The sequence below is a fragment of the Amblyomma mixtum genome, chromosome 9, assembly GCF_055824585.1.
Source record: "Amblyomma mixtum isolate Tamu chromosome 9, ASM5582458v1, whole genome shotgun sequence".
NCBI lineage: Eukaryota > Metazoa > Arthropoda > Arachnida > Ixodida > Ixodidae > Amblyomma > Amblyomma mixtum.
In genome coordinates, this window is record NC_143020.1 from 113,034,060 (window position 1) to 113,060,479 (window position 26,420).

The window sequence follows — 26,420 nt, forward strand, 5'->3', positions numbered from 1 at the left end:
ACATCGTTTCCTCTTTGATGGTGCCACACTCTGAAAAGGGACCCTTGGAGCTGGTGGCTTCCTTGGAGGCTTGGTATTTTTGAATGGAAACACTGATGGCACAGCAAAGTCGTGCAAGTGCCGTTGTCCGTTTGCAACATTTGCAACATAGTCACTCTCGAGAAAATGAAGAGAGCAGACCTTTGTTGCATTCGACACTTTAAAAAGTGCACCTTCGTCACGCCTAATGGCCACGATCCATTTTTGGTATAGGTCTGGTTTCCTCGGAAATCTGTGGTATGAAACCTGAAAATAAAATTCCACATTTACAGTGTGCACTGTTGTGACTTGCAGCTGCACGCTGCCCATGCATGTCATTTTAGACAACTGCTATTTTAAGTAAGCCTTCATGCCATCTTGCATATACCCGCCAACGATTTGAATGCCAGCCAGCTAATGCACTGTATTTTTCAGCATGCTGGCATAGGGTACCATATGTCAAGCTTTCCATATCCCTGGCCATAATCCAGCAACGCACTACTACTGTCGAAACCTCACTTAACCTCTGCCTTAGCAGTCTTGTATCTCTTGCCGAATCATACGAACTGTGCCTTGAAATGCAGTCCTTGTAGACTTCTTGCTACGCTGGTTGACTCTGTTATTTATAAAAAAAAAGTTACGATAAATATGAACGAGATTCATCAACTTTCAACGCACACCTGCCTAGAGTCCTATTTCGGGTAGCTCGCAATCAGCACGTCGCCGTCGTCGGGCTATCCACGCTTGGTGCCAACGAAAAACACGGCGAGGCGCCTGTGGGAGCGGGATAACACATAATTTACGCGCACTGCCCCAGCCGCGGCGCTCCGTTTCGATAGGGCCAGCTGCGGTGGCTCAGCGGCTGGGGCGCTCGACTACAGAAGCACAGTACGCGCCCGTATGCTGTGCGATGCCGGCGAACTTTAAAAGGGCCGAAAGTGGGCTGCATCACTAATCTGGTGCTCTCGGCGTCTCTCAACGGTTTACCTCATAGCCTGAGTTGTTTTGGGACGTTAAACTCGAAAAGTCACGCCTTGCACACACGCGCGTACTGAAGGCATGCACACTACGGAAGCTCAATGCAGAAAGCACTTACTTTTCGTCCCAGCTTGTCGAAACCGCCATACTGCGTGCACAGTGGTACGCAGCAGTTAACTGGCATGACTTTAGGTAGTTCAGTGCAGCCAGGTAGTGAAAAATAACCACTGAAGTAAGGCAGCCAGAAGCGGAGAAGCGTCGCGCGGGCGCACGGACGTACCACGGCGAGCACGGAGGCACGGAGCACCTTTCCTGCACAATGGCGGCTGCAACGAAGTTCGTGTGCATGCATACAGATGGTGCTGCTCCAAACCGTGTTTTGCAACTCGTCTATACTTCTACTCAGAACGTCACTTCTGCTGCGGATATATGTTCTGGAGACATGTTTTGCGGACAGCTTTTGGTGACACGACCCCGCCGACACAGCCTATAGAAGTGCATTCGCATTAAAAAAAATGGCCCGACCTATTGTTGATTGCGTGCCGTGTCTCAGACCACCGGGGTCGCCGATACCTTCACGCCCAATTCTTTATTGAGCTTGGTTGTCCTCAAATATCCCGTTCTCAATCACTTTAGTGCGAAAGCAGTATTTCTTTGGGTTAAACCCCGAGCAAGATATTACAATGTTTGTGTTCTTTGTTTGTCCGTTTGGGCCAAGTGAAATTAATAAAAAAAATGAAAAAAAAAATTAGGGGGGGACTTTGGCTCTCTAAAGTGCTGCAAGGCGAAAGCGTTTCCTGGCGCACTGTTTGTTTCTATTTACTTTTTTTATATATTTTGTTTTTTTTTTTATTTTTTGCTTCCCTTTTTATGTTTATTGTTTTTATTTTTATTTTCATATCCTATTTTATTCTGGTTTTATTTTTGCTTATTTTCTTTTTTACTTTTATTTTCCTTTTCTTGACTTTATTCCTTTTATTTTATTTATGAAACCCACGCATTCACTAGATGCGCCTTTATTCATGCTCGAACCTTGAGCCTTCGTGGCGGAGTGGTAGCGTCTCCGCTTCAAATGCCAATGGGCCTGGTTCGATTCCCACCCTCGGCGCAGCTTCTTTTTAAGCAGTGACGCCGAAAGGCGGACACTCCTGCCGAGGCGTCTGCTAACGACAGTATGAGGCATTAAAGGCTTTCGCCTTAATAAATATTGCCGCGACTGCAGATTCGAGCTCGCGTGAGCGTGAACAGTTCAGCTTCAGGGGCCGCTGCGCGAGGGCAATGAGGAAAGTGACCAGTGTGAATCGTTTATAGTCAGACTAGTTGTCTGTAAACCAAATCACCTGTCCGATTCTTCGAGTATGCATTTTATTAAGTGGAATAAATCTGCAGCAGGATACCCCACGAAGATGGTGTCAAATGTTGCTGAGTCCCTGCTTGCAGAATGTAGTCTGCGAAAGATCAAGGGCACCGAAGCGGGTCTGGCAGAAAGAAAAAGAACAGTGTGCATCCCGTATGTGCACAAAGTTTCGCACAATCTAAAGAAGATAGTGAGCAAAGGAGGCATTAGACTGGTTTTTTCAGCCAGGAATAAACTTAGCGGATTGTGCAAGCGTGTTAATGAGGATGGAAGCAAAAAAGGCTGCCAGAAGAAGCATAAGCGGAAGTTCGTTCAGTGTCGTGTTGGTGTCGTTTACGAGATCCCGACCTCTTGCGGCAGTTTCTACATCGGTGAGACGGGACGATGCATCAACGATAGACTGCGTGAACATGCAAAAGGTATAGGCACCCTGCACCCGCCAGGCACCGCCACCGTCGAGGCTGCGTTCAGCTCCCCCGCGCGGCCGGTTCCTCGTCCCTGTCAGGAAGGCTCGCGCCGCGACTGCGAAGGGATGGCGTCTGCCAGCGGCTGCCGCTGCTCGTAGAGGCGGGATTTTCGCCTATTCATTCATGAGGCTGGAAAATTCTTTCGAGGAGCGAACATCAGGAAAAGAACGAAGCTTTTTGAAGCAGGCCATGTACTGTACATAGTGTGAAAAAGGTGAAGTCGTGCGACGGGAGCGAAGTAGCAGCTCGGTGCATTGCGCAGACAAGCATCACTGCGCCACCGAAAACGATGAAATTAACGCTAAGAAATATTTCTATATAATGCCTGTCAGCGCTGCACTCTCACTGAGTTTTTTTTTATGTAGCTATCTTCCAGTATAGCTTGGTGCCGCGAGCTGCAGTTGCAAGGCAGGCAAATGTAAACCCGCTGCCGCCGTTGCTGTGTTTTTGCAGCGGTGTGAAACGCTCTCCAAAACCAGCCGCCCGCAAGCCTGGGTGGTTCCTGCATTTGAAAAGGCTTACCCTAAACTTTCAAAGACGGCCAGGCGGCATAACATTGAAGATAATTAGGAAACTCCAGTTTTTGAGCGAACGACGCAAACCTGACTTCACAACATTCTCTTTTGCCGCGCCTTCGGTGTGCGCACTGAAATCATGCGGATAACGTCAAACTGTTTGATTTGGATTCTGCAAAAAAGGAGTATCCCAGCTAATTCTTGCCGAAAGCTTGTGCTCAAGAAGCGGAATTTCATTTCAAGCTTTGTTTAATTTCAAGTGTCCTGAATATTCGACATTTAGATATATGTTTATTGTAGAAAATTATCACCCAGTCCTTCAGATGTGGAGCAAAGATTTATCAGGAACATGTTGCCGTTGCCCCTGAAAACGTGCCTTTAACTGTCGAAAAAGACGCTGGACGACAAGGCGCAGTGGAAGCGAGCAAGGATTCGGCGCATGACTGGAACTAAGGTAAACGATTCTTTACTGCGCAAAATTTGGGCTCCTTCAGGTGTTACTGCGGGCAAGTTTCGGCGTGGATTTTTAAGCTTACATATTGTTCACAGCCAAGTCAGTGACCGGAAATCGTGGGTGCAAGAAGAGGGAAGGGTTCCCAGAGAGCCATTAGCATTCCTCCGAGTCTGCTGAATTTGCCATGACTCAAAAACCTCTCTAGGAGGTCAAGCAAGCGTATTCCGCACGGTTTTGACCGTTGTTTCACCAGAAACCGCGCGCGCGTATTGCCCGTCGCGAAGGGTGGGCCGTCTCCCAATGTCGCGCTGGCAATCCATAAAATCTTGTCCGAGGCGAATTTATATATGCATTATTGCATCCTACAACACAGCAATGTGTCCTGCTGTTGTTATGTGCATTTTGTTCTCGAGAAGGAGGCGTACAACTGCTTCGCGACAGCGCGCGCAACCCAGCGAGAGCTGTCGGACTGCCCCCGCCTTCCTGACAGGGACGCGCGCGCCGCCGCCAGTGGCGCGCGCGTCGCGCTTGAGTTAGATGCGCAGGGTGCCTATAGAGAACAAGTCTCGCAGAAACCATCTTGCTGTGCACTGTGCTGAGTGTGAAGATTGCGAAGCGCACCTCAATCGGACCACTATCATCGCCCGTTATAAAGATGAGACCACAAGGCTCATTTCGGAGGCTTGCCATATCAGAAAGCTCGGTAACACCTGTATCAGCAGCCCATCGATAAATCTACTCTCAAAGGAACTTGCGTATCTTAATCAGTGACGTGTCTTTTTTTTTAGTCAAGTTGTGTGGTTGTGCGGTATCTTTCTCTCATGCTTATTTTGTGTTTTTACTCGTGCCATTTCATTTATATCTGCCTCACCTGTGGCAATAAACCATTTGGTTGTTAGTCAGCCCTGGTGTTTTGTCCTTCTCTTGTGTCTCGTCTTTGATTGCGCTGTTTTTCCAATTCGCAAAACATGTACCAACCAGCCCGTATTTGCCCTCTTCTGGAATTAAAGAAAGGCTATGCTATCGTCACAGCCGATCAAGCCTCGCTTCAAATTGCGACACACTCTACAGCGCTGTGCACTGCGCATCTTCTTCATCTACTTATACTATACTGTCAAAATAATTCGCGCTTTGAGCTATGTGGTGTTAGTGAGGGAGCGATATCCGCAGCATGCACTGAAAAAAGATTGCACTATAGTCGGATACAACTCAAGAGCGGAGCGGCTTCACCCCGTCAAAGAATCACCTTCCAGCGAATGGCATCGGCCGATTCTCATAACCCTGCTAGCGTGACAATGCAGGGAACAGAGCCACAATGGAGGGAGGGGTCTAACCCACACCACAGAGGTAAGGGATTACCCCCTTCCACCTACCACTCCCCGTTTTCTCACTCCAGCAGGGTTATGAGAATCAGCCGACGCCATTGGTTGCAAGGGGGTCCCTTGAAGGGGACAAGCCCCTGTGTTCTTAACTGTTATCAGTCTATAGACGGATAGGCGTTGACACTGACAACACTGATGCAGAAGCGCGGCACTGGGGCTTTAACCGCCGGTGTACATTGGGTAAATTGACACTGACGACGAAAATCTTGAAGACGCGCATAACTGGCTCCCTGGGCCAGTGGAAACCTCAACCACGCTTTCAGGTACGGAGAGGTGGTGCCCACCTGCAAAAAAAAAATCAAAAGAAGTTCATTCGCAAAATATTTTGTGCGTCACAGTGCTAAACGGCAGCCAATTTTACTTCAAAATTAAAAGGCTTTGTCGCTTTTCTCTCATTCCATCGTCGCGGTAAAATCTTCAATCTGCGTACCATGCAAACAGATTCAATGTTCGTGGGAAAGCACTCATACACCCGCCAATACCGGCGGGGAATCTTGTTACCGTATCCATACGTTCACAGTGCGTGCTTACTTGCGATCTTGTGCCGTTGCATAGCAACCACAGTTACTACCCGAGAGCTAACCCGAGTTGCCCGGGTAAGCTCGCAGGAGCGCCGCCCCATCTGCGGGAGAGGTTGCTCGGGGAGAGCAACACGGGTCGCACGATCTCTACCGGTGGCTGTCATAGAAACAGCCCCCTGCCAGTGCAGTGGGGCATCGCTTAACCGCTGCGCCACCGCGCTGTTATTGGTATATGACGACTCGCCGCCATCTATGAATGCTGAGTAGAGAGTGAGCAGTTCCCCATTTTTGAGCATTAACCCACTGAAGATATCCCGTCATACCCTTAAGGCGGAGTTTATGTGCCCGCTCCAATTGAAGAATGAACAGCTGTTTACGCACGTATACTCTGTTTAAATCAATTTTCATTGTGGCTCGAAATGTTGCACGCCTCTGGTGCTCGCAGGCGAATCCGAGCTTCAGGAGGAATAGCATAGTCCATGAAATGCAGCACGTGTTTTTTTTTCCCGCCAGGGCACCTTGTCCGCCATTTTCTACGCGCCTCCCTCAGCGGTGCTCCCATAAAGAAACGCATGCATTCTGCGATGTTAGTGCGAAAGCATTTCTTGTCTCATGTATGGCGTGTACAAGTCTTGTCAGCAGAGCGTTTCTCCAGAGCCTGTCACCAGAGCGTTTCACCAGAGCGCGTCACCGGAACGTGTCACCAGAGCATTTCACCAGAGCGTTTCATCTGAGCGCGTCACCAGAGTGTTTCGCCAGAGTGTGTCACCAGAGCGTTTCATCAGAGCGTTTCACCAGAGCGTTTCGCCAAAGCGTGTCACCAGAGCGTTTCACCAGAGCGTTTCACCCGAGTGCGTCCGCGCGAAAGTTACAATTCGAAAAAAGAAATTCGCCGGCATTGTGGTTGGAGCAGGATCTTTGTGTGCCAGGCGGGCATGCTACGCATACTCAACAAAGGGTCTTTTTTTTGTTTACTATACGAGGTTATGAATGCACAGAAGGGGCTGTATACATATTATTTAGAAATACCTCAGCTAGTGGCTGCTCTCCACCTGCTTGACAAGTGGCAACGATAGACACCGCATCAGCGGCGGCAACCAGTCCGGCAGAAAGTCTCTTTCATCATAAACGTCCCTCAGCTGTAGCGTCATTCGGCCAAAATGGCTTCTGTGTGAAACAGGTTCAGCGTTTTGGTCAGATATGCGCGTTTTCCACGGGCTATTATGACCTTCGTTGGATGCTTTTCTGCATTTTAAATGATTCGTTGGACATTAGTATACACGGAGCGCAGCGTGGTGTTCGCTTACTACCACTAAATAATTTAAAATTGAATTTATTCTTTATGCTGTTTTGATTTCGTTTTAATCAGCCGAACGATGACTGTGACGCGTAGTTGATGTTTATGTCACGTGGGGCATGTAAGTAACTGCAGGATAACTTCTAATGCGCCGTTTATTGTCATTACAGCTCTGGAAGCAGCCTGAAGTTCGTGGTAATGAAAACTATGAATCAGGGACCATATTTTATTCCTCCTCGTGGCTCACGTGACATGAGCAACAATTACATGTACCAGCTATAGTTCCGTTGATGAAACCGACACCGAAAAAAGCATCCAAAAGAAATTGAATTATAAATTATTTAGCAGCGGTAGTCGAATACGACATGTTGAACCCTGTGTTTCATTATCCAACTGGTCATTTGAAAGAAGAAAACATGAAACTAAAATTGGTGTTCATGGTCCTTTAGGCTCCGCCTTAAGGATATGAGGCGATAGTGTTAATGAGTTCATGCCAAGATGCGCAAAATTAGTCATTCTCAACTTCACATTCACATGTCCCTGGAAGTCCTCACACCACTCCTTGCGCATCGGGGCAGCGGTTAAGGGATGCGCAGCTACTCTGCGATGGAAGGTGCTGCCACCTATGGGTCTTGTGTGACCCAAGTCGTTCTTCCTGAGCGACCTCTCGCGGTCAACCATTCATTTAACTACCACCTGCCGATGTGGTTAGTTCTCTCACAATCCGGTGAGTAGGCTGTGAAGAGCCAACAAGGTCACGTGACTTAGCTTGAGCACATAGGTTACTTCTCCGGACGTGGCTACGTGAAACACCCAACGAAACCCTATTCATAGCTCACAACGCCAACAACGCCGACGCCGGAACTTCTGCGTAAAGCGGTCTTTAAGGCTTTCACGTCAATACGAGTTGTCCGGAAGGATGGCTCTAGGAGCTTGTAAAGCCAACTGTTTCGTGCCTGACTAATCTAGGATGACTCAAGTAACTGAGGACCTCTTTTAGATGGGGATTATTGAACGTTTATTACAGTCTGGGCTACATAAGTCTGATTAGGTGGAATACATGGCTGGGTCTGCTGCGTACTGTTCAAGTGGGGACGCCGCGGAGTCCGAGTCGTCTGCCCTTTGTCCATAAGAGGGTGAGGAGGACGGCGGCCGTCGGGCCCGTGCGCTCGGCGCATCGCCTGCGAAGGTGGCTGGCCGCTGCTCCGACAGCGGAGGTAGCGGAGGGTGCGGTGCCGGTACAGCTGGCGCCATCTGCCCGAGCGTCTTGTAACACCAACGGCCGACGCCTTTCAACACACTGTATTCACCTAATACGCGACCTTCCTCAGGCCAGGAAGGAGAGCCGGCAGACATCGGTGCGATTGTAGCTATGGCGACGCTCAGAACAGAAAGGAAAGAAAGAACAATAAGAGCGTGGTCCGGGGGTGTAAAGAAGTCACTTCATGCCGACCGTCAAGAAGCGAGCGGATGCCGTGAGCGATGCCTCCCGGAAGCACGCAGTACACCCTGGTCGGGTTCTCCGCAGAACTGGACTGGAGGCCCCTGAGCTTCGTGAAGCCCATTCCACTGTACAGCGTTTGCGGTGCCTGTGGACTGGTGCGGAAGAGGACCGAGGACGGCCTTGCTTCCTTGTATGCACGCTCTGTGCGAGTCTTGCTACGAGCTGAGCGCCCGGGATGGTGTCCATGTCTGTCCGCTGGATGGCCACCGCTGCGACGCGGACGACGTCTTTCTCAAGGAGTTTCCCGTCGACGAGCTGCTCAGGAGAGAGGTACGCGTTGCGAAAAAAAAAGAATGAGCGGAGTTATGAGTTTTTATTTATTTTCAACTTAATTCTTTAGGAATTCTCAATGTTTAGAAAGGCCGCGTGGTCTTGGCGATCGTGGTGGTGTACAGCCGGCCAAATCTTTAGCTGGCGTGTATGAGGGATGCGTTTTCTGCGCTTCTGCAGCTTGCGACAGAGCAAACTTGCGAAAATATCAAATCAAAGTGCAGGCCCACTAAGATGCTTAACATTGAGCTTCCCGTAAGTTTGCTTCCTCGTAAAGCTCCGGAACGGCGAAAAGCGACCGTCGCGCAGGCTACCTCTAGATTTGGCCGGCTTTACGTTGAACGAGAAACAATTGTACCGTTAGGGAAGGCGGCTTATAAAGATAAATGTATTTCAACTAATTATTTTCCGAAGAAATGGCAGCAAAGAAAGTCTTCATGTGGCATGTTGCGTGTGGGAAAGCGTTGCCAAAGTGCCGAGTGCTCGGAAGTGTATCTCCACGTGTTTAAACATTCTCGAAAGACTGAGTGCGCTGCAGGCTGGGAGCGTATGTAAGGAGCGCGATTTAGATGAGGCCCCCATTGGTCGAAAAGAGGGAACGGGAAATATTGAAATAAATGATTGGAAGCTCAGAACTTAGCGTTGTAGTACAAACCCTTAAAAAAATTTATTTTGACAGTCTACACTCTAAACACAAATACACCTATGTGGGAGTAAAAAGGGGGTAAAGCTGTCCTCTAGCGCACACCCTTTTGAAAAAGGTTGTGCGCTGGAGGACAATTTTACCCCTTTTTACTCCTCTCTGTTGAGAGTTTATAGGCTATTCGTAGACTTTCGTCTCTTAAAGTCTATAGACTGGCTATAGATAACTTCTAGGGAATAGTCTATAGAGAGTACAAATTCAATAGACAGTCGTAGACAATTTATACATTTATGGCCATACACTTTTACTAGACTTTTCTCAATAAAGAGTCTGTGAATAGAGAAAAGGAGATAGCTATAGGAAGGCAATAGAGTCTAAGAAATCTATAAACTGTGTACAGGCCTCTTTTATAAGGGCATGCTTGCAGTGATATGTGTTAACATCTAAATAAAAGAAACTGATGCCTCGTGTTGACATAGTTTGCACGGACGGAAATGATTATCGCTGGGTTTAATTTTGACGTATATTATTTATACCGAACATGAAGGCTTCTTCATTTGGAATTAACGGCCATCATTCGGTTCAGTGGCGCGCCTCTGCTGAGCGCGCAAGTTCATCCGGGTGTGAGTTCGCAGTCTTACAATTGATACAAGCAGAAGTGTCGTTCCTCTATTTTTTGTCCTGGAGGAGAATAACTCACCTGCTTCAAGTGAAGCTCGAAGTTATCAGAAAGGGTAGACGACCCCCGTTGCCTTTCGTCGCGTGACAACATACCTAGGGAAGGAGAGGGGGGTGGGGTGGAGTGGGGGATATCGGCAAGCTCATCCGGCTCTATCTAGAACTGTGCCGTTGTATTTGTTCCTGTATGGTTTCCTGCGATCTCGTACCGGCCGCTGTGTAACAATTTCTTTAGTGGCTAAATCATCCTTATATTTAACCCCTTTTGTGCTTTGCTTCGATATGGTCGGCGCCATTACCCCTTTGCTGCGGTTGTGCGCTGGAGACCGACGAGCCATACCCAGCAATTCTGGACAATGGAATTTTTGAGCGGAAAACCGTTTCTGGACGCAGTTTTTTGTTATAATGGAAGGTTCCACAATAACAATCAATGTATCCGCAGATCATCCCACGGCAGTCTTAAATTTGGTTTTTCATTAACGTATTTGCTGTCGTCAAAAGCGCTCCCCATTGGTTGTCTATGGCAGTCTTAAAGGTTGACTGAACAGGAATCTGAACTCGTCTTTTTACCACTGGAACCGTTTAACCACTTTCCTTAATTCTTTCCTTCATGCTTAACGGGCTCTCCCCTCACGGCTGTGTGCAGCGTACGAGGGGCGTTTCGAAGTGAGAGATGGAGAGAGAAACCTTTTAATGAAGAAACAGTATTTAGCCCGTTTGGCTGCGTCGTTAGTACGCGCTTACCGTAAAATGACGGCAAAGGCTGCACGATACGTGAGGCGCTAGGCACGTGCTGGGGATCGTCACATGACCATCAAGCTGACCATTGAATAGCCTGTCGGTGAAAAGTTGCCCGTAAGTGGCTCTCACTGTAGCATTTAAATGGTTCTGCAATAGAGAATGGCACGCAGCAAATCAGGTTGTAGAATGAGGAGCTAAACACCTGGAAGTTGCAGATGGGCTCAGCTGCGCTGATGTTGGCTGCTGCGTCCGATACAACAGGTGCATAAAGAAAATTCAGCCGATACACTTAAGACTGCTTACGTGTTCATCATTAAACTGCTTAGTCATGCAACGCTTCAGAAGGAATATGACTCATGACTATGACTCTGCGTCATTACAACGCATACATTGCGTTACTTGTAAAGCGCAGAATCATGCTTCGTTGCAGAATGAATATGAGTCATGACTATGACTTCGAGTCGTGGCTTTAATAAGTCATACTACACTGTGTTTCATCATTCATGACTATACATGTTCGCTTACATGTGTTGTGAGATGGTACACCGGCGTTCAGACAAACTCCGAATTTCGTGCCATAGACGGCGGACGCCGGCTTTTGGGCTAATGGGACACTCTTAAGGATTGGTGAGCTACTTGGTTCATGATCGTATAATTGAGCAGCAGAAAGGAAAACAAGGACGTCCAAAAAACATACAGACGAGGACGTCTAGGAAACATACAGACGAGGACGTCCAAGAAACATACTGATGAGGACGATGCTGCTTCTCGTCTGGATGTTTCTTCGACGTCCTTGTTTCCTTTCTGCTGCTCAATTATACGGGACACTCTTGCCGGGTACCTGCAAATGTTATCACGATGGCTCAGGAACTGATCCGTGTTTCAATCTTGCAGGTGAAATGTTGGAACCATGGAAGTAACTGCACGGTAGGGCTCCCTGCATCAGAAATCACCCAACACTTCCAGAGGGAATGTCGGCACCACTCCGTTCGCTGCCACATGTGTTCGGCCACAGTTCTTTGCACACAAGTGTGTTCGCACTTGAATACGGAGTGCTCCAGTACTGCGGCACCTGATGAACCGGAATGCCACGGATATTCATTCAGCAAGGAGAGGGCGCCAACTACGCTGCTGACATCCTTCAGAGAAATCCTAGAAGAACAGGCCAGTGAAATCAAAACACTCCTCGAGCGACATCTTCCTGGCAGTGCCGACAATAGAGACGGATTCAATGAACTTGTTCACGTGGCGAACAACTTCCAAGAAGCGCTGAGAGAACTACGGCAAGGCATCAGTAGCGTGAAAGACACAGTGAGGTACGAAGTAGCGCAAGTAATAACAGAGCATCGCGAAAGCGTAAAGAAGTGCTCACAAGAAATAGCGGTGTTTAGCGAAGAAACGAAAAGGCATTTCACTGCAGGCAGTGATACTATGAACAGCATTTCGAACAGCATGGTATCTCTGGAAAAACTACTGGCAGGCGAGTTGAAAAAAGTGGCCAAAGAAAACCGGGGCAATGATTCGAAGGTTGCAATAAGCTCCAAGGGCGCCGCGGAAGAAGTGAAAGAAAGTGGCAATGCGATGAGCCGCGTGGGTAAGGTAGTGCCCCGACCACCCGACATACAGGCATCGGTGTGCGAGTTTGTAGTAAAAGGTGTCAAATCACTCGAAGAAAATGTGCGGAAGGAACGTCGGGCTGATTATGAGAGCGAGCGTATGTACCTCCGGGGCTACTGCATGTCCCCTGGTGTTCAGCTTTACAAATCGATGGGAAATGTTCGGCTGCACGCACTTTTCCGTCTGCACAAGGGCGACAGAGACAACGCAGTTCAGTGGCCGTTCAAGCAAACAATCAAACTCCGTGTCGTCCATCCAAAGGGCGGTGAAGAAAGACAGATCGTGGCCACCCTTTCTGGCTTCTTCTCGACCGTTAAGAGGCCGCAAGAGGGGCGTGTACAAGCTGCATATTACAGTGAAGAATCTCTTCCCCTCGAGCACCTCTTCCGTGGCGGCTATGTTCAAGACGACCAGCTTCGTGTGAAGTTCGAGCTTTCCTCATGATTTAGGCTTGAATGTGTGATGCGGCCATGTCGGGATCGTCGCAATGGCGCCTCTTGTACACACAAATTTGAGGCGCTCTTAAAATAAAATTAAATTTAAATTGCTTGCCCGGTGATTATTGATTGAGTCTTGTGAGCAACCAGAGTTCCCGGAACCTTTGCGCGCAGTAAATCTATGAGCTTAGTTCTTTGTGAATTTCCAAATGAGATCCAATATACTCGAAAAAAAAAAGGGTGTATTCGCTGTTATGTTCGATTCGATCGCTGCGGTATAGTTTTGAGCTTGCATTTGACAGAAGGCGATGTATTTTTATAGTCGCTGACAAGTCCGTCTTTCTCGCGAGGAAGACGCAAAATTCAGCGTATACCACATGGTGATATGGCCGCCCTAGCAGACTAGATACGATCAAGCGCCGCAGCACTACATGCAGTCTGGGCATACGGTACGAAAAGTGGCCTGCTTCGAGTATTGTAAGGCACTCAAAGCTTTGAAAACGACCGACTACAACATGCCTCCGCCCGTACATCCTGATTTTACCTAATTCCCCAAGAGCGGCCAAGAGACATCCCCCCTTGAAATAAAGGCTTCATTCATTCATTCATTCATTCATTCATTCATTCATTCATTCATTCATTCATTCATTCATTCATTCATTCATTCATTGTGACTGATAATGTTGCAGGCTTTTCGTGCTCGCGGGCTATTCCAAGCTTCGGGAGGATTAGCATGCTGCATGGGATTCGTTGAGTAGTTTTCGCGCGCTAGCTAGGGTTACATCTCCTCCATTTTCTATCGCGTTCTCTCGCTGGGGCTGCCATTGCGGAACCTAAGCTAAAACCAGTTAAAAGGTTCATCGACCGAGTTTTCAGTAGAAGAAAATCGTGAATTAAAAAAAAGAAAAATATTTTGAGTAAGAAGCTCTGGCTGAAATTTATTCTTCGCTTGTGTGGAGTGAAGTTGGATTTTCGACAAATCTTTGGCAATAATAAGTGTATTATCTTGGTTGTTATGGCCATCCGTAATATGCAGCCATCTTGAACTGCTCCTTGAACCATGACAGGCGGGATATATTTCCATCACCGTACATTGATGGAAATACGTTGATGGAAATAAAAGCTTTAGCCCGTATTTAATGATTAACATGCGGAACTGTACTCGTTGAATCGGCATCTGTCCCATTTCTGCTGTCGCTTTCATAAAACTGCTGTCGCCGGGCCGCACGCCAGCTCTGTTTTTATTGCGAAGCAATACTACTTTCATTTTCAGCTCCTCGCGTGGCGAGGCCACGGTAGCTACCAATGACCTTGAGCGGCGCGCCTAGCGGTGTGACGTCACAGCTGCAAGAGCAGGGCTCCAACTTGTGCCGTCGCGAGGCGAGGCCGCGCGTGGTGGCTGCTGCCTAACTACTGCGCACGCCGCACGCGGCGCGGATTGGATTGCATTGGATTGGATTAGATTAGATTAGATTGGATTGTATAACCGATGCATCAGCACAAGTCTAACCACAAGCACCACCACCAGCTACACTACCATGGCTGAACCATGGCGTAGCTACGGATATTGATTTCGCAATTACCGGGCTTAACCAAGCTAAGCCACAGCCATTTCTATCGGCGTCGAACAGTTGTTAGGCAGCGCTTCCTAGTTAAGCTGCACCAGCTTGTTTGAGACATTCTCGAAGCATTTAGAAGCATATGTGATCAATGCACATACACACGCACATCTTCTAGATTCATTTGCCTTCGATGCCGTAGCGGTGGCTCAGTGATTGTGCTTTGCCTTGGCTCGCACTGTAGTGAAGGTCGCTGCTTTGCGCCTCCCCGACCTAAACAGGCAGTTTGCTTTGCAGACAGATCTAGCGACTCCTTTGTTGGAGCGGCCGCCGCGGTGGCTCAGTGGCTATGGTGCTCGGCTGCTGACCCGAAAGACGCGGGTTCGATCCTGGTCGCGGCGGTCGAATATCGATGGAAGTGAAATTCTAGAGGCCCGTGTACTGTGCGGTGTCAGTCCACGTTAAAGAACCCCAGGTGGCCGAATTTCTGGAGTCCTTCACTACGGCGTCCCTCATAGCCTGAGTCGTTTTGGGACGTTAAACCCTATAAAGTAAACCAAACCATGCTTTGTTGGAGCCGTTTTGTAGCAGGAACACGAAGGCAAGCTACACCCTGTCGTGTTCTCTAGCCGCACGCTTACATCGGCGCAGCAGAAAATTAATCCGTGATTGAAAAAGAATTCCTGGCTGTCATGTTCGCATTTTCAAACTTTCACATGCGCCTAGAAGGAACGGTCTTCACGGAGCAGACAGATAAAGCAGGAATTACCATTGCTAAGGAGGCTGAAAAAACTCCACAGGCAGACTCGCGAGATAGGCGCTGACGTTGCGACGTTACGAGTATACGATTGAATGCTCTCCAGATTTCTTTAGCACTCCTTGCATATGCCGCATGCCTAAATTTGTTCGCTCAAACATGAATGTTTAATCGCGCCTTCCACAAATTACATCTATGGGCATTTTGTGACACCTATCTGTTCATGTCCGTGTGGTTGCGACAGGCCGATTATGATGCACATAGAAATTAGCGACATTAACAAGGTTTATTTATAATTTTCAAAATGCGTTATGCGCTATAGTACAGTGGTAATAAGGGAGTAATTACTCATTGACATCCACTCGAGAGCAGCCATACGGCTACAAAGGAAAGCTATACAGCTTTCACAGCAACTTCGTTATTTTTCTTTAACTACGAAGTTTCTGAGAAACACGTATAGCTTTCCTTTGTAGCCGCATGGCTGCGCTCGGGGTTGATGTCAATGAGTAATTATTCCCTTATTACAAATCTACTCCACAAATCTACTCCACCTTGGGGGATTCCCCTAAATATTTGACCAACACAATTCCCACTTCGACTTACTGATCAATTCCCTCTCACCCTACCATAAGCTTGCCGTCCCGGTTAGCTGAGTTGTTAGAGCGACTGCTCCGGTGAAGCGGTGGTCCCGAGTTCGAAGCCGGGACCAGGACGAATTTTTATTTAGCTGCGAAGTTTCTGAGAAAGCTGTATAGCTTTCCTTTGTAGCCGTATGGCTGCGCTCGGGTTGATGTCAATGAGTAGTTACTCCCTTATTACAAATCTACTCCACCATAGGGGATTCCCCTAAATATTTGACCAGTTCACTGCCATGGTTAGGTCTGCAATGCTGACGTTGAGTCATTCTGGCAGTCCTGCATTATCTTGGCAGGTCGACCTGCCGAGTTGTTGCGACTGTAGGAAGGATGAAAGGGAAAGTGCACGGGCCTGCCCACTGGATCGGGCTTAGCCACAATCGCTGACGGCTACGTGGAAGACGACCAGCTTAGGGTGGTATTAGAGCTTCTTGCGTGATGTAAGAGTGGGAGTGAGCAGCGACCCTGTCGGTATCGCCGCGATTTTGCCCCGTTGACAAATATACTGCGGGTTCTCTAAACGAGAAATAAAAACCATTGCCTGGCGTTGAACCCGTCTGAACTATAGTACGTATACACCAGCGGAAGCAAAGCCGGCGGTATTTATAGAGAATAATTGTGTGACGTCATTGCTACGTCATTGCATGACGTCACATCAGAGGTTGAGAATCTCGGCTCTAAAGGTCAAGTCACAGGTTAAGGTCAAAGGACCACTGGTCATCGGTCACGTGGTTGCTGGTCATTAGCTAATCAAGAGCATTCCATACAGGCATATCATGGCTATGCCCTGCCGCGGTGGCTCAGTGGTTACGGCGCTCGGCTGCTGGCCCGAAGGACGCGGGTTCGATCCCGGCCGCGGCGGCCGAATTTCGATGAAGGCGAAATTCTAGAGGCCCGTGTGCTGTGCGATGTCAGTGCACGGTAAAGAACCCCAGGTGGTCAAAATTTCCGGAGCCCTTCACTACGGCGTCTCTCATAGCCTGAGTTGCTTCGGGACGTTAAACCCCAACAAACCAAACCACATCATGGCTATGCGCAGCAAGACACAGTCATACATTGTTAGTCTTAAGGGCAAGTTAAAGAAAATCAGGTCGGTTGTGGCCGGTTGGTCCGATCGTACGTTGGTCAGCGGTACTTCGTCCGCTCGTCCGGCGACACGTTGCCGGTTGGGGCAGCAATTCCAAACTTCTTGAGAAGCAAAAAGAACTGATTTATTGAAGATGGGACCGAATACAAGAACTTGAAAAAGGCGGGCTAAAGGAAGGCTGTCAAAAAAGGCTGTAAGGGCTGTAAAAAAAACGGCCGAGACTGGGACTCGGCGCGCTCGTCCCGCTCTTTGTTTGCAGCGGTTTTTTATCCCCTCGATAATTGGGTGGAGCTTTAATAAACCGGCTCTCGCCCAATTCCAACCAATACTGCTGCAGTGGCACTGCGCATACAAGTAGGCGGAGCCCAGTGCACGCCAGAGCCCGACTCTGGAGGCGCCACTGCTTAGCTAGACAGTCGGGGGTTTAAGGAGTCGTCGACCTTATTGTCCCCCACCCCCACTTCTATGTTTGTCAAGGGATCCTTTCAAGGGGTCGTCGGCCCCTTGGTCCCCGACAAGGCGGTCGCCGTCTTTCCTGCAGCCTTGGACGGCATCCGAAGCGCGCGACCCGCTGTCGCCATTCCTAACCCCTCCCGACTTCAGACGGACACGGTATGGGGGGAATTAGCCTACGGGCGCCGGAGGCTTCTGCCTTAACAGGGCATGTGCTTGGTTTGACCTTGGTCGTGCTTCAAGGTCAAACGCGCAAAGCCAAGCGAAACCTGGAGTTATACCTCGAGTATTAAAGCTTTCGTTCTGAAAATGATGGACGATTTAGCGCGCTTAGTTCAAGTGCGAAATAGCTTCGGCTGCACTTCAGTTTCGGTTCAAGGCTCTTGATAACAGGGCAATGCGATAGCGGTGTATGGTTGTTGCGCTGCGGCGATGGCGTTGTGCCGCCAGCCAACCCAGTACGCCGTACGCGCAGCCGAACATCCCGCATGTTTGACTGGCGGTTCTTGCCTGCACACATGGAGAAAGACTTTGTGGGATGCGGATTCACGAGAAAAAATTTAAGGCGAAAGCCTTTATAGGCTCATCACTCGCCGGCATGTGCGTCCGCAGAAGTTGTCAATCGAACTGACGACATCATCAACATGGCGTAGTATGTCGTAACCCGAGATTGTCACACCTTAGCTGTTTTGGTTAATTATGTGTAATATTTTTACATTCTTAATCAATTTAGTTAACTTTGTGTTAAGATATACACGCAATATCGATGACGTCATTAGTTTTAATTGATTGGTAGCTAAGGTAATTGGTAAATTGGTTTTTGAGGAAAAGAAATGGCTCAATATCTGTATCACATATCTCGGCGGACACCTGAACCGGGCCGTAAGGAAGGGAGGAAGGTGGGAGTGAAAGAAGAAAGAGAGAAAGAGGTGCCGTAGTGGACGTCTCCGGAATAATTTCGACCACCTGGAGATCATTAACGTGCACTGACATCGCACAGAACACGGGCGCCTCTTGTGTTTCGCCTCCATCGAATGTGGCCGCCGCGGTCGGGTTCGAGCCGGAGTACCTGGATTTGAACCCGGGCACCCGGGAAACATATGGCGTGTATACCTCCGAGGCTACTGCATGTCCCCCGGTGTTCTGCTCACGGGAGGTGGCAAAAAAACGCAATTACGTGCATCCTTGTTCCTGTGCAAGGGCGTCATGGACCACGTGGTTCCGTGGCCGTTGAAGCAAAGAATCAAACCGGCTGTCCTGCATCCAAAGGAAGGTGCAGAACGAGAGCTCGTAGTGCGTTCCTAGGCTCACTTGAGACGGCCAATGGGACGTGTACAAGTCGGATTTTGCTCTAAAGAATTTCTTCTCCTCGAGGATCTCATCCGTGACGGCTACGTGGAATCCGATCAGCTTCGGATGAAGTTCGAGCTTCTCCCGTGATCTAGACTTGAATATGAGAAGCGGTGATGTCAGCATTGTCGCGATTAAGCCCAGTGAACACATCAATTGGAGTGTGGTCCTGAAGAGATATAAAAATAAAAGTGCTTTGCCCGATAGTTGTTTATTACATGGTGAAAACATGTATGCTTTTTAATATCTTGTTTCATTAAAGATGTGGAGGCGGCCTGTGTGGTTAAAATATTATCTGCCTTAAGCATTGATATATAATTATATTAGTCGTGTATATGTACGGACACGCGGTATTAGCCGTACATTCTTCCTCTGGTCAACGACCGAATACAGAGTAGGGTGTACGTGAAGCTTGTTCTATTAGCATTTTGTAGCGAAAGCTACACTACTATAGCTGGGACGTATTTCGCCTCGAGCCTCCGAATGACCTTGAAACGACCTTGAGATAAGTCATAGCTAGTGTTGCTATGCGCATATACCTGAATATGTGTGATCCACTTAGTGAACCACATTTGACCTTCAACATTGACCTTCAACTTTGACCTTGACCGTTCACCTTGACCTTTGGCCTCGACATTTGACTTTGAACTCTGACCTTGCAAGCTGTCGCAGAGGCAGTGAGAAAGCCACGTGGTAATCGCGTTGAGTCACGTGATTCAAATTACTGTTGTGACGTCAGGTAGTATATGTAACCAGATCTGTGGGCTTGACTCAGACGCTAAGGAGGAAGGAGAGCGGCTGAGGAGCGCCCGTATAGTGAACTACACCTTCGAACATTGCGTCAAGCCGCTTCTGACCATCCGGCAGAAATCACTAGCTGATGTAGCTTTCGCTAGTGAAAGTCGGTCAGGCGGAGCTGAACCGCTCCCTTAATTTTTCTTTTTTTTGTGTGTTAAAGGTGATCTCTAGCAGTACGAAAGTAAGGGCGTACGTGTTTTTTGTTTGTTTGCTTGTTTGTTTGTTTGTTTGTTTGTAATGTACGTTTTTGCTGACGATGTGACTCCAACCGCGGCCGAGAGCCAAAGTGACCTTCACGCCGCATGAACAGGAAGGCCAAGCAGTGGCAAAATGTTGTGTGAACGTCCGCGATGTTTAATAAACGGCACGCGTAACAAGAAAAGACGGACCAAGGGAAGTCGTCAGCAGCGGGGTGTTAATCCTACGTATCGACAATGGCAGATGAGCAACCACCTTGCTGGACGAAAACTCCGCAGAATTTGATACCTGCTAGCTAATTTTATTCTCATTATCGGACGAGCCAGTGGAGGGAGCGAGAGAGCAGCGATAAGATACGCCTTCGTAAGCTCCAACCATTGCGACCGGAAACCGCAACAAGGTCTGCAAAGACACGCTTCCACTTCAATCACAGTCATTAACAAGGGGCGGTATAACCGTTGCAGTAAGATTACCAAATTCGGCATATTGGTTTCTATAAAATACAGTGCTGGACTTATAAGACATGGTATTTTCATATTTATCGTTTTTGTGTTGGTGTACAACACTCGGATTTTTGTTTGTTTTTTTCATTATATGAGTGTGTGGCACCCTACCAATTCGCTGTGCTGCGGTAGCTCTTGACTGCGTTTAGTTCCCGTCTTCGCCTTGCCACTGCATTCAACGGATGCGCGACCTTCCACACGCGACGGAGGCGAAGCGGATGACGTCAGCGTGATTGTAGCCATAGCGACAGGCGACACAGATATGAAGAAAAGAGCGGTAAGAGCGGGGCTGGGGGGCGGAAAAAGTCATTTCGTGCAGGCAGTCAAGAAGCGAGCGGACGCTGTGAGCGATGCCTCCAGGAAGCAGGCAGTACACCCTGGTCGGTTTCTCCGCTGAACTCGACTGGAGGCCTCTGTGCTTTTTGAAGCCCCTTCCACCGCACAGGGTGTGCGACGCCTGTGGTCTGGTTCGCAAGTGGACAGCCTCGCTTCCCTGCAGGCACACGCTGTGCGAGTCTTGCTACGAGCTCAGCACTCGTGACGGCGGGCGCGTGTGTCCCCTGGACGGTCGACAGTGCGAGGAGGAAGACGTCGACCTGAAGGAGTTTCCTGTCCAGGAGCTGCTCAAGAGAGAGGTAAGGGCTGTAGACATGAAGGCAGCCGTATTTTGATTTTTTTATTTATTTAGAACTTCGTTCTTTAGGAATTTTCAAAGTGTAGAGAGCTTGCGATGCCATGAAGGACATGGCGGTCAACAGCGAACAAATAACGATTGTTCCTTTAAGCGAGGCTTTAACGACCCTTCTAAGATGAATGCATTTCCAGTAACACTTTTGTGAGGCATTAATAACAAAAGGAGTCAAAGGGTCGAAGTGGCATGTTCGATCTTCGAAGACGTTCTCAAATTGTAGAGTGCTCGGAAGCATGTCCACGTGCTTAAGCATTCTTGAGAATCTGTGAATACTCATGCAGGTTGGACGCGTACGTAAGCAGCAAAATGTACGCATAGGTGATGCTGCGGTTGATTTAAAGAGCCAACGGGAAAGACGGCAGTAAATGCGTCGAAGCTTACAACTTAACTGTATACAGTATTTAAGCACGCTGTAAAACGTGTTTACTTTTAAAAAAAGAAAAAGTAGCCTCGTGTTAACGTTAATTGTTCGCCCGGCCGAAAAAGAGAGCTATCGCTACTTTTCATTTACACCCACATTTATTGTAGCTAAATCTCAATGTTTGCTCAGTTAGAAGTGAGTGCCGTGGTAGGGTCCTGCGGCGCGTTTCGATATTGCTCGCAATTCGATTCGGGTCCGAAGTCGTAGGCTTAGAATTGCTCCAAGCAGATCCATAGTTCCTGTATTGTTCGTGTGATTGCAGAATAGCGACTCTTCTTCAACTCAAAGGCGACGTCATCAGAAGAGATATGAGACTGCAGTCGGCGTTCGGCGCGTGATAACATGTACTCAAAAGGATCCCAGAGAGCTTTCCTAGTTCTTATCTCGAGTATCGCAGTCGTCTTTGTTCCCGGCCAGTTTCGAGCGATCTCCTACCTGCCACCGGGTACGAATTTCTTCACAGCACTTTCACGAGGCTAAATCGTCATCTTTCATAGCTGTCTGCTTTGCTTCGAAACGGCCCGCGCCATATTTATTTATTTATTTATTTAATATACCCTCAGGGCCATTACGGCATTACAGAGGGGAGTGGTTACAAAAATGAAATTTAACAAACAGGAGTTAATTAAACAGGCAAAGTACAAACATGACTCCTACACATACATTGTTAGCTAAGGCGTTCAGGGAAAGGTAAAAAAAAAGAAGAAAAAAACAGAAAAAGGAAAAAAAACAATAACACCGCATAAAATACATCCCAGTTAAACAATGTTAGCTATGACATTCTTGAATAAATGATGATCGGTGATGGTGGCCGTCGAAGAAGGAAGGTGATTCCACTCATTCGATGTGCGTGGTAGGAATGACTGAAAAATGTTTTTGTTCTGCAGAAAGGGATGCCGACCTTATGAATGTGATCTAGTCTTGATGATATGTACTGAGGGGGGGAAATAAGTTCGGTATGAAACTGCGGGTGATAGAATAACTTGTGAAAAAGGCAGAGGCGAAAAATTTTGCGACGGGATGATAAGGATGGTAAGTTAAGGCTAGATTTCATGGAACTGATGCTTGCAGTTCTGGTATAGTTAGAAAGAATGAAGCGAGTAGAGTTATTCTGAACCATTTCCAAAGCTTGTGTTAGGTTTGTTAGGCCGGGATCCCAAACTGACGCGGCGTATTCGAGTTTGGGCCGTATTAGAGTTTTGTAAAGGAGTAATTTTAAAGAGGATGGTGCTTTAGAAAAATTGCGTCGTAAGTAGCCAAGCATTCGATTAGCATTGGATATTATATGCGCGATGTGAACGGCCCATGTTAGATCAGAGGTGATGTGAAGGCCAAGATACTTGTAAGTAGTTACCGGATCTAATGGTGCGTTATTAAGAGAATACACAGGAAGTTCGTTAGCATTTCTTGACACACGCATAAATTTACACTTGTGAACGTTTAATTCCATTAACCATAACTTACACCATGCAGAAACAGCGTTAAGGTCTGATTGTGTGGCTGCGTAGTGCAGCCCGAGAAGCGGAGAGATAGAACACCTTGTCCATGTCGCCAGAGGCAGGTTTCAGTAGCCGCACGGAAAAGTACAGACTAAGACCGGGGCGGTCGAACTTATCGCAACGGCCGATTGAGAGCGGGCGAGGGCTATGATGCGCCAAGCAGCAAGGTACAGTGAGTGCACTCCTCAAGGTGAAAGCAGACACACCTCAAAGCTGCTGCTACGAAAAAAAAACAGACGGCAAGTAAATCACAGGGCGTTGGCTTGGTAAGAAACATGGACAACGTTGGTTGCTCCTTAGGGCGCGTACGCGAGACGTGCAGGTTGATCTGTGCGGAGAACGGAAGAGGCTAGAGGCGGGGGCTGGTCCGTCACCTGAAGGATCTCGCCAATCCATTAGTGCGACTAGCTCCATCTACGAACCTAACCGCTTCAGAATAAGCTATGCTGTTTCCTCAATGCCATGCTACCTTTCTTTAGACGAGGAAGCAGGTTAGCATTAATTCTTAGGTTGCACATTGTTCTACGTGTTCTTCCCTAAGCGGTATACAAAGCTGCGGATACACAAGTTGTGCGCAATCTTTGTTTTGGGCAGAGCATGCCTTTAAGCAATGCACCATCCAGCCTGGTAGTATGTATTGGTGTGCAATGTCCCGATGGAATACGCAAGCTGTCGTGGGGAATTTAGGTGGAGCTCATTATTAACTACGGGAAAACCCACGAAAGAAGTTCTGTCTAAAATATACATATCACATTTGCCTATTATCCCAAACGTTAGCTGTGGTTTTGCCGAAGTATAGCGAGAATTAAAAAATGAAAAAAAAAAACAGTTACATTGACTCTGGTTGCGAAAATCACATTAGGCGAGAGGTACCGTAATATCGTACATGATTTAAATTTAATCCTTTTACTTAATTATTTCCTTCATGGTGTGGGCTACCCGCTGCTGGCTGCATGCAGCGTACGAGCGGCGTTTCAAAGCGCCCTGGGCAGCTTCGTTAGAGTTAGCTTTCCATAAAATGAGAGTTGTTGCACGATACGCAAGGCATGCACTTGGAGGGGATTGTCACGTGACTGCCGAGCGTATACGAGAGAGTAGCCAAGTGGCGGAGAGTGTTCAGTAAGAGGCATCCGCAGTAAAATTTAAATAATCGTGCTGGAGAGAATCCCGCCTACCAAATCAGTACGTGGAATGCGCAGTTAAGCATGCCAAAGTTCCATATGAGCTTTTAGCTAGGCTGCTGTTCACCGCCGTGTCGGATATAGGAGGTGTGTAAATAAGAAACAAGAAAGCAAGTTATTGCCGCATAACTGGAGATTCAGTTATGATTGCTGAAAAAATGACCCACATTTTAATCTCGCAGGTCAAATGTTGGAACGAAGTAAGCGACTGCAGTGCAGTGCTGCGTGCATCACAGATCGGCCAGCACTTTCAGCGTGAATGTCTGCACCACTCCGTTCGCTGCCCCAGGTGTTCGGCCAGAGTTCTTTGCTCACAAGTGTGTGCGCACTTGAAGTCGGAGTGCTGCCCTGTCACTGCGACGCCTGTTGGACTGGAATCCCAAGAGAACTCTGGTCGCAAGGACGGGACGGCGCCGCTGACGTCATTCGTGCAATCCTTAGAAGCGCAGGCCGGTGAACTGAAGGCGCTCATGGAGCGGGTAATCGTAACAGCTGGCGCCAATGGCGACCGACTCAACGAAGTTCTTCACGGGGTGAACAGCTGCCGAGAAACGCTGAGAGAAGAACTCGGAGGAAGCATTGGTAGCGTGAAGGACGGAGTGAGGCAAGAAGTGTTGAAAGTGAGAACAGAGCTTCGTGGGTATTCGAAAAAATGCTGTGATGAAATAGCGGCGAGAAGTGAAGAAACGAAAGGTTGTTTGATTGCAAGCAGTGATACTATGAAGTGCATGTGCAACAGTGTAAATGCACTGGAAAAGGTACTGAGGGATGAGATGGCAAAAGTGGCTAGAGGAAAGCGGGAAAAGGATTCAAGGGATGCAGGAAGCTCCAATAGGGCCACGGAACAAGTGGAAGAAAGTAGCAATGCAAAGAGCCGCGTGGATGAAGTAGTGCCCAGACCACCTGACCTACAGAAATCGGTGTGCGGGGGTTTCGTAGAAGGTGTCCAATCACTGGAAAGAGAAGCACTGAATGAAGGTGTTGCTGATTACGAGAGCGAGCGTGTATACCTCCGAGGCTACTGCATGTCGCTCGGTTTCCGCATGATGCATGATCCTGGATTTGGTGTATGTGTGCATGCACTCTTCCGCCTGCACAAGGGCGACATGGACGACGTTGTTCAGTGGCCGTTCAGGCAAAGGTTCAGACTTCGCGTCGTTCATCCAAAGCGAGGAGATGAACGAGTGATCGATGTGTGTGTGGTTGGATTCAGTCAATCTTGTCAAAGGCCGCAAGAGGGATGTGCACAATTTCCATACGTGACTTTTGAATGGTTTAATCTCGCGGACCTCATCCGCGGAGATTACGTGGAAGACGACCAGCTTTGGGTGAAGTTCGAACTTCTTCCGTGATTTAAGCTTTGATATGTACAGGGATTATGTCAGCATCGTAGCCACTGTGCTCTGTGGACACAGAGATTGGAGTGTTATACTAGAGATAGGGAAAAAAGAATGTGCCGATATGTGGTTGTTCATTTGGTGTTGTCTGAAACAGGCCCAGTCCGAAATCTTGGCGACCAATAATTCCAAGAAATTTGTTCAGTGCGCCTTTGCCATTTTGACCAAACTTACTTAAAAAAAAAATAAATGGTGTCTTTTATCTTACGTCTTACTCAATTGTGATGGGAAAATTTTGAATCTCCATATAATACGAGCACATTAATTTTTATTGTGGCTAGTAATGTTGCAAGCTTGTAATAGACACGTGCTAATATAAGATTCGAGACCATCAACATGCTCCATGGCCGCGTCGCGGTGGCTCAGTGGTTACGGCGCTCGGCTGCTGACCCGAAAGACGCGGGTTCGATCCCGGCCGCGGCGGCTAGAATTTCTTTGGAGGAGAAATTCTAGAGGCCCGTGTACTGTCCGATGTCAGTGCACGTTAAAGAACCCCAGGTGGTCAGATTTCCGGAGCCCTTCACTACGGTGTGTCTCATAGCCTGAGTCACTTTGGAATGTTAAACCACATAAACGAAACCAAACATGCTCCATGATAAGCAGATTGTATTTTTTTGCCCGTTAATATATCTATACGCTTCACAGCTCTTCCCTGCGACTGTTACTAAGCAGGTGCTTTCCACAGCGCGTGGCGGCTCTGCACCTGGCTTCATTTTGACGGACAGCTTGTCACGCCCCCACACGGCCCAGCTGCCGACCGGCGGCTCATCCAAGGTAGATGTAAAACGACAGCGAAGTTTCCATAGAATATCATGCGTTTAACAATGGTAGCTCATGGACCCAACAGCGCGCCTGGGTGCTGGGGTGTCAGTTTCATGACGTTTTATGACGTCAGCCCTGCGTGTGTATTTTGTGTGAATTTTAAAGCAGTCTTTTATTTTTGGGTCCACCGCGTCTTTTTACGAACCCGTCCCACTTGAGGGTGTCTGTTGCCTTTCAGTGCACGCCAAAC

At 48.1% G+C, this 26,420-nt stretch overlaps 1 protein-coding gene and 1 pseudogene across 2 annotated transcripts; both read left to right on the forward strand.

Annotated features, from left to right (window-relative positions):
• The first annotated feature begins 7,344 nt into the window (after positions 1–7,344).
• LOC149330783 (uncharacterized) lies at positions 7,345–12,992 on the forward strand (annotated as a pseudogene). The gene is made up of 2 exons (XR_016285722.1): positions 7,345–8,763; positions 11,720–12,992. The product of XR_016285722.1 is annotated as an uncharacterized LOC149330783 (transcript).
• A 2,634-nt stretch (positions 12,993–15,626) lies between these two features.
• Positions 15,627–25,565, forward strand: LOC149330784 (TNF receptor-associated factor 6-like). The gene is made up of 2 exons (XM_089561447.1): positions 15,627–20,854; positions 24,194–25,565. Exons 1-2 carry the CDS (start codon positions 20,570–20,572, stop codon positions 25,361–25,363), a joined length of 1,455 nt encoding a protein of 484 aa, XP_089417573.1. The 5' UTR covers positions 15,627–20,569; the 3' UTR covers positions 25,364–25,565.
• The last annotated feature ends 855 nt before the right edge of the window (positions 25,566–26,420 follow it).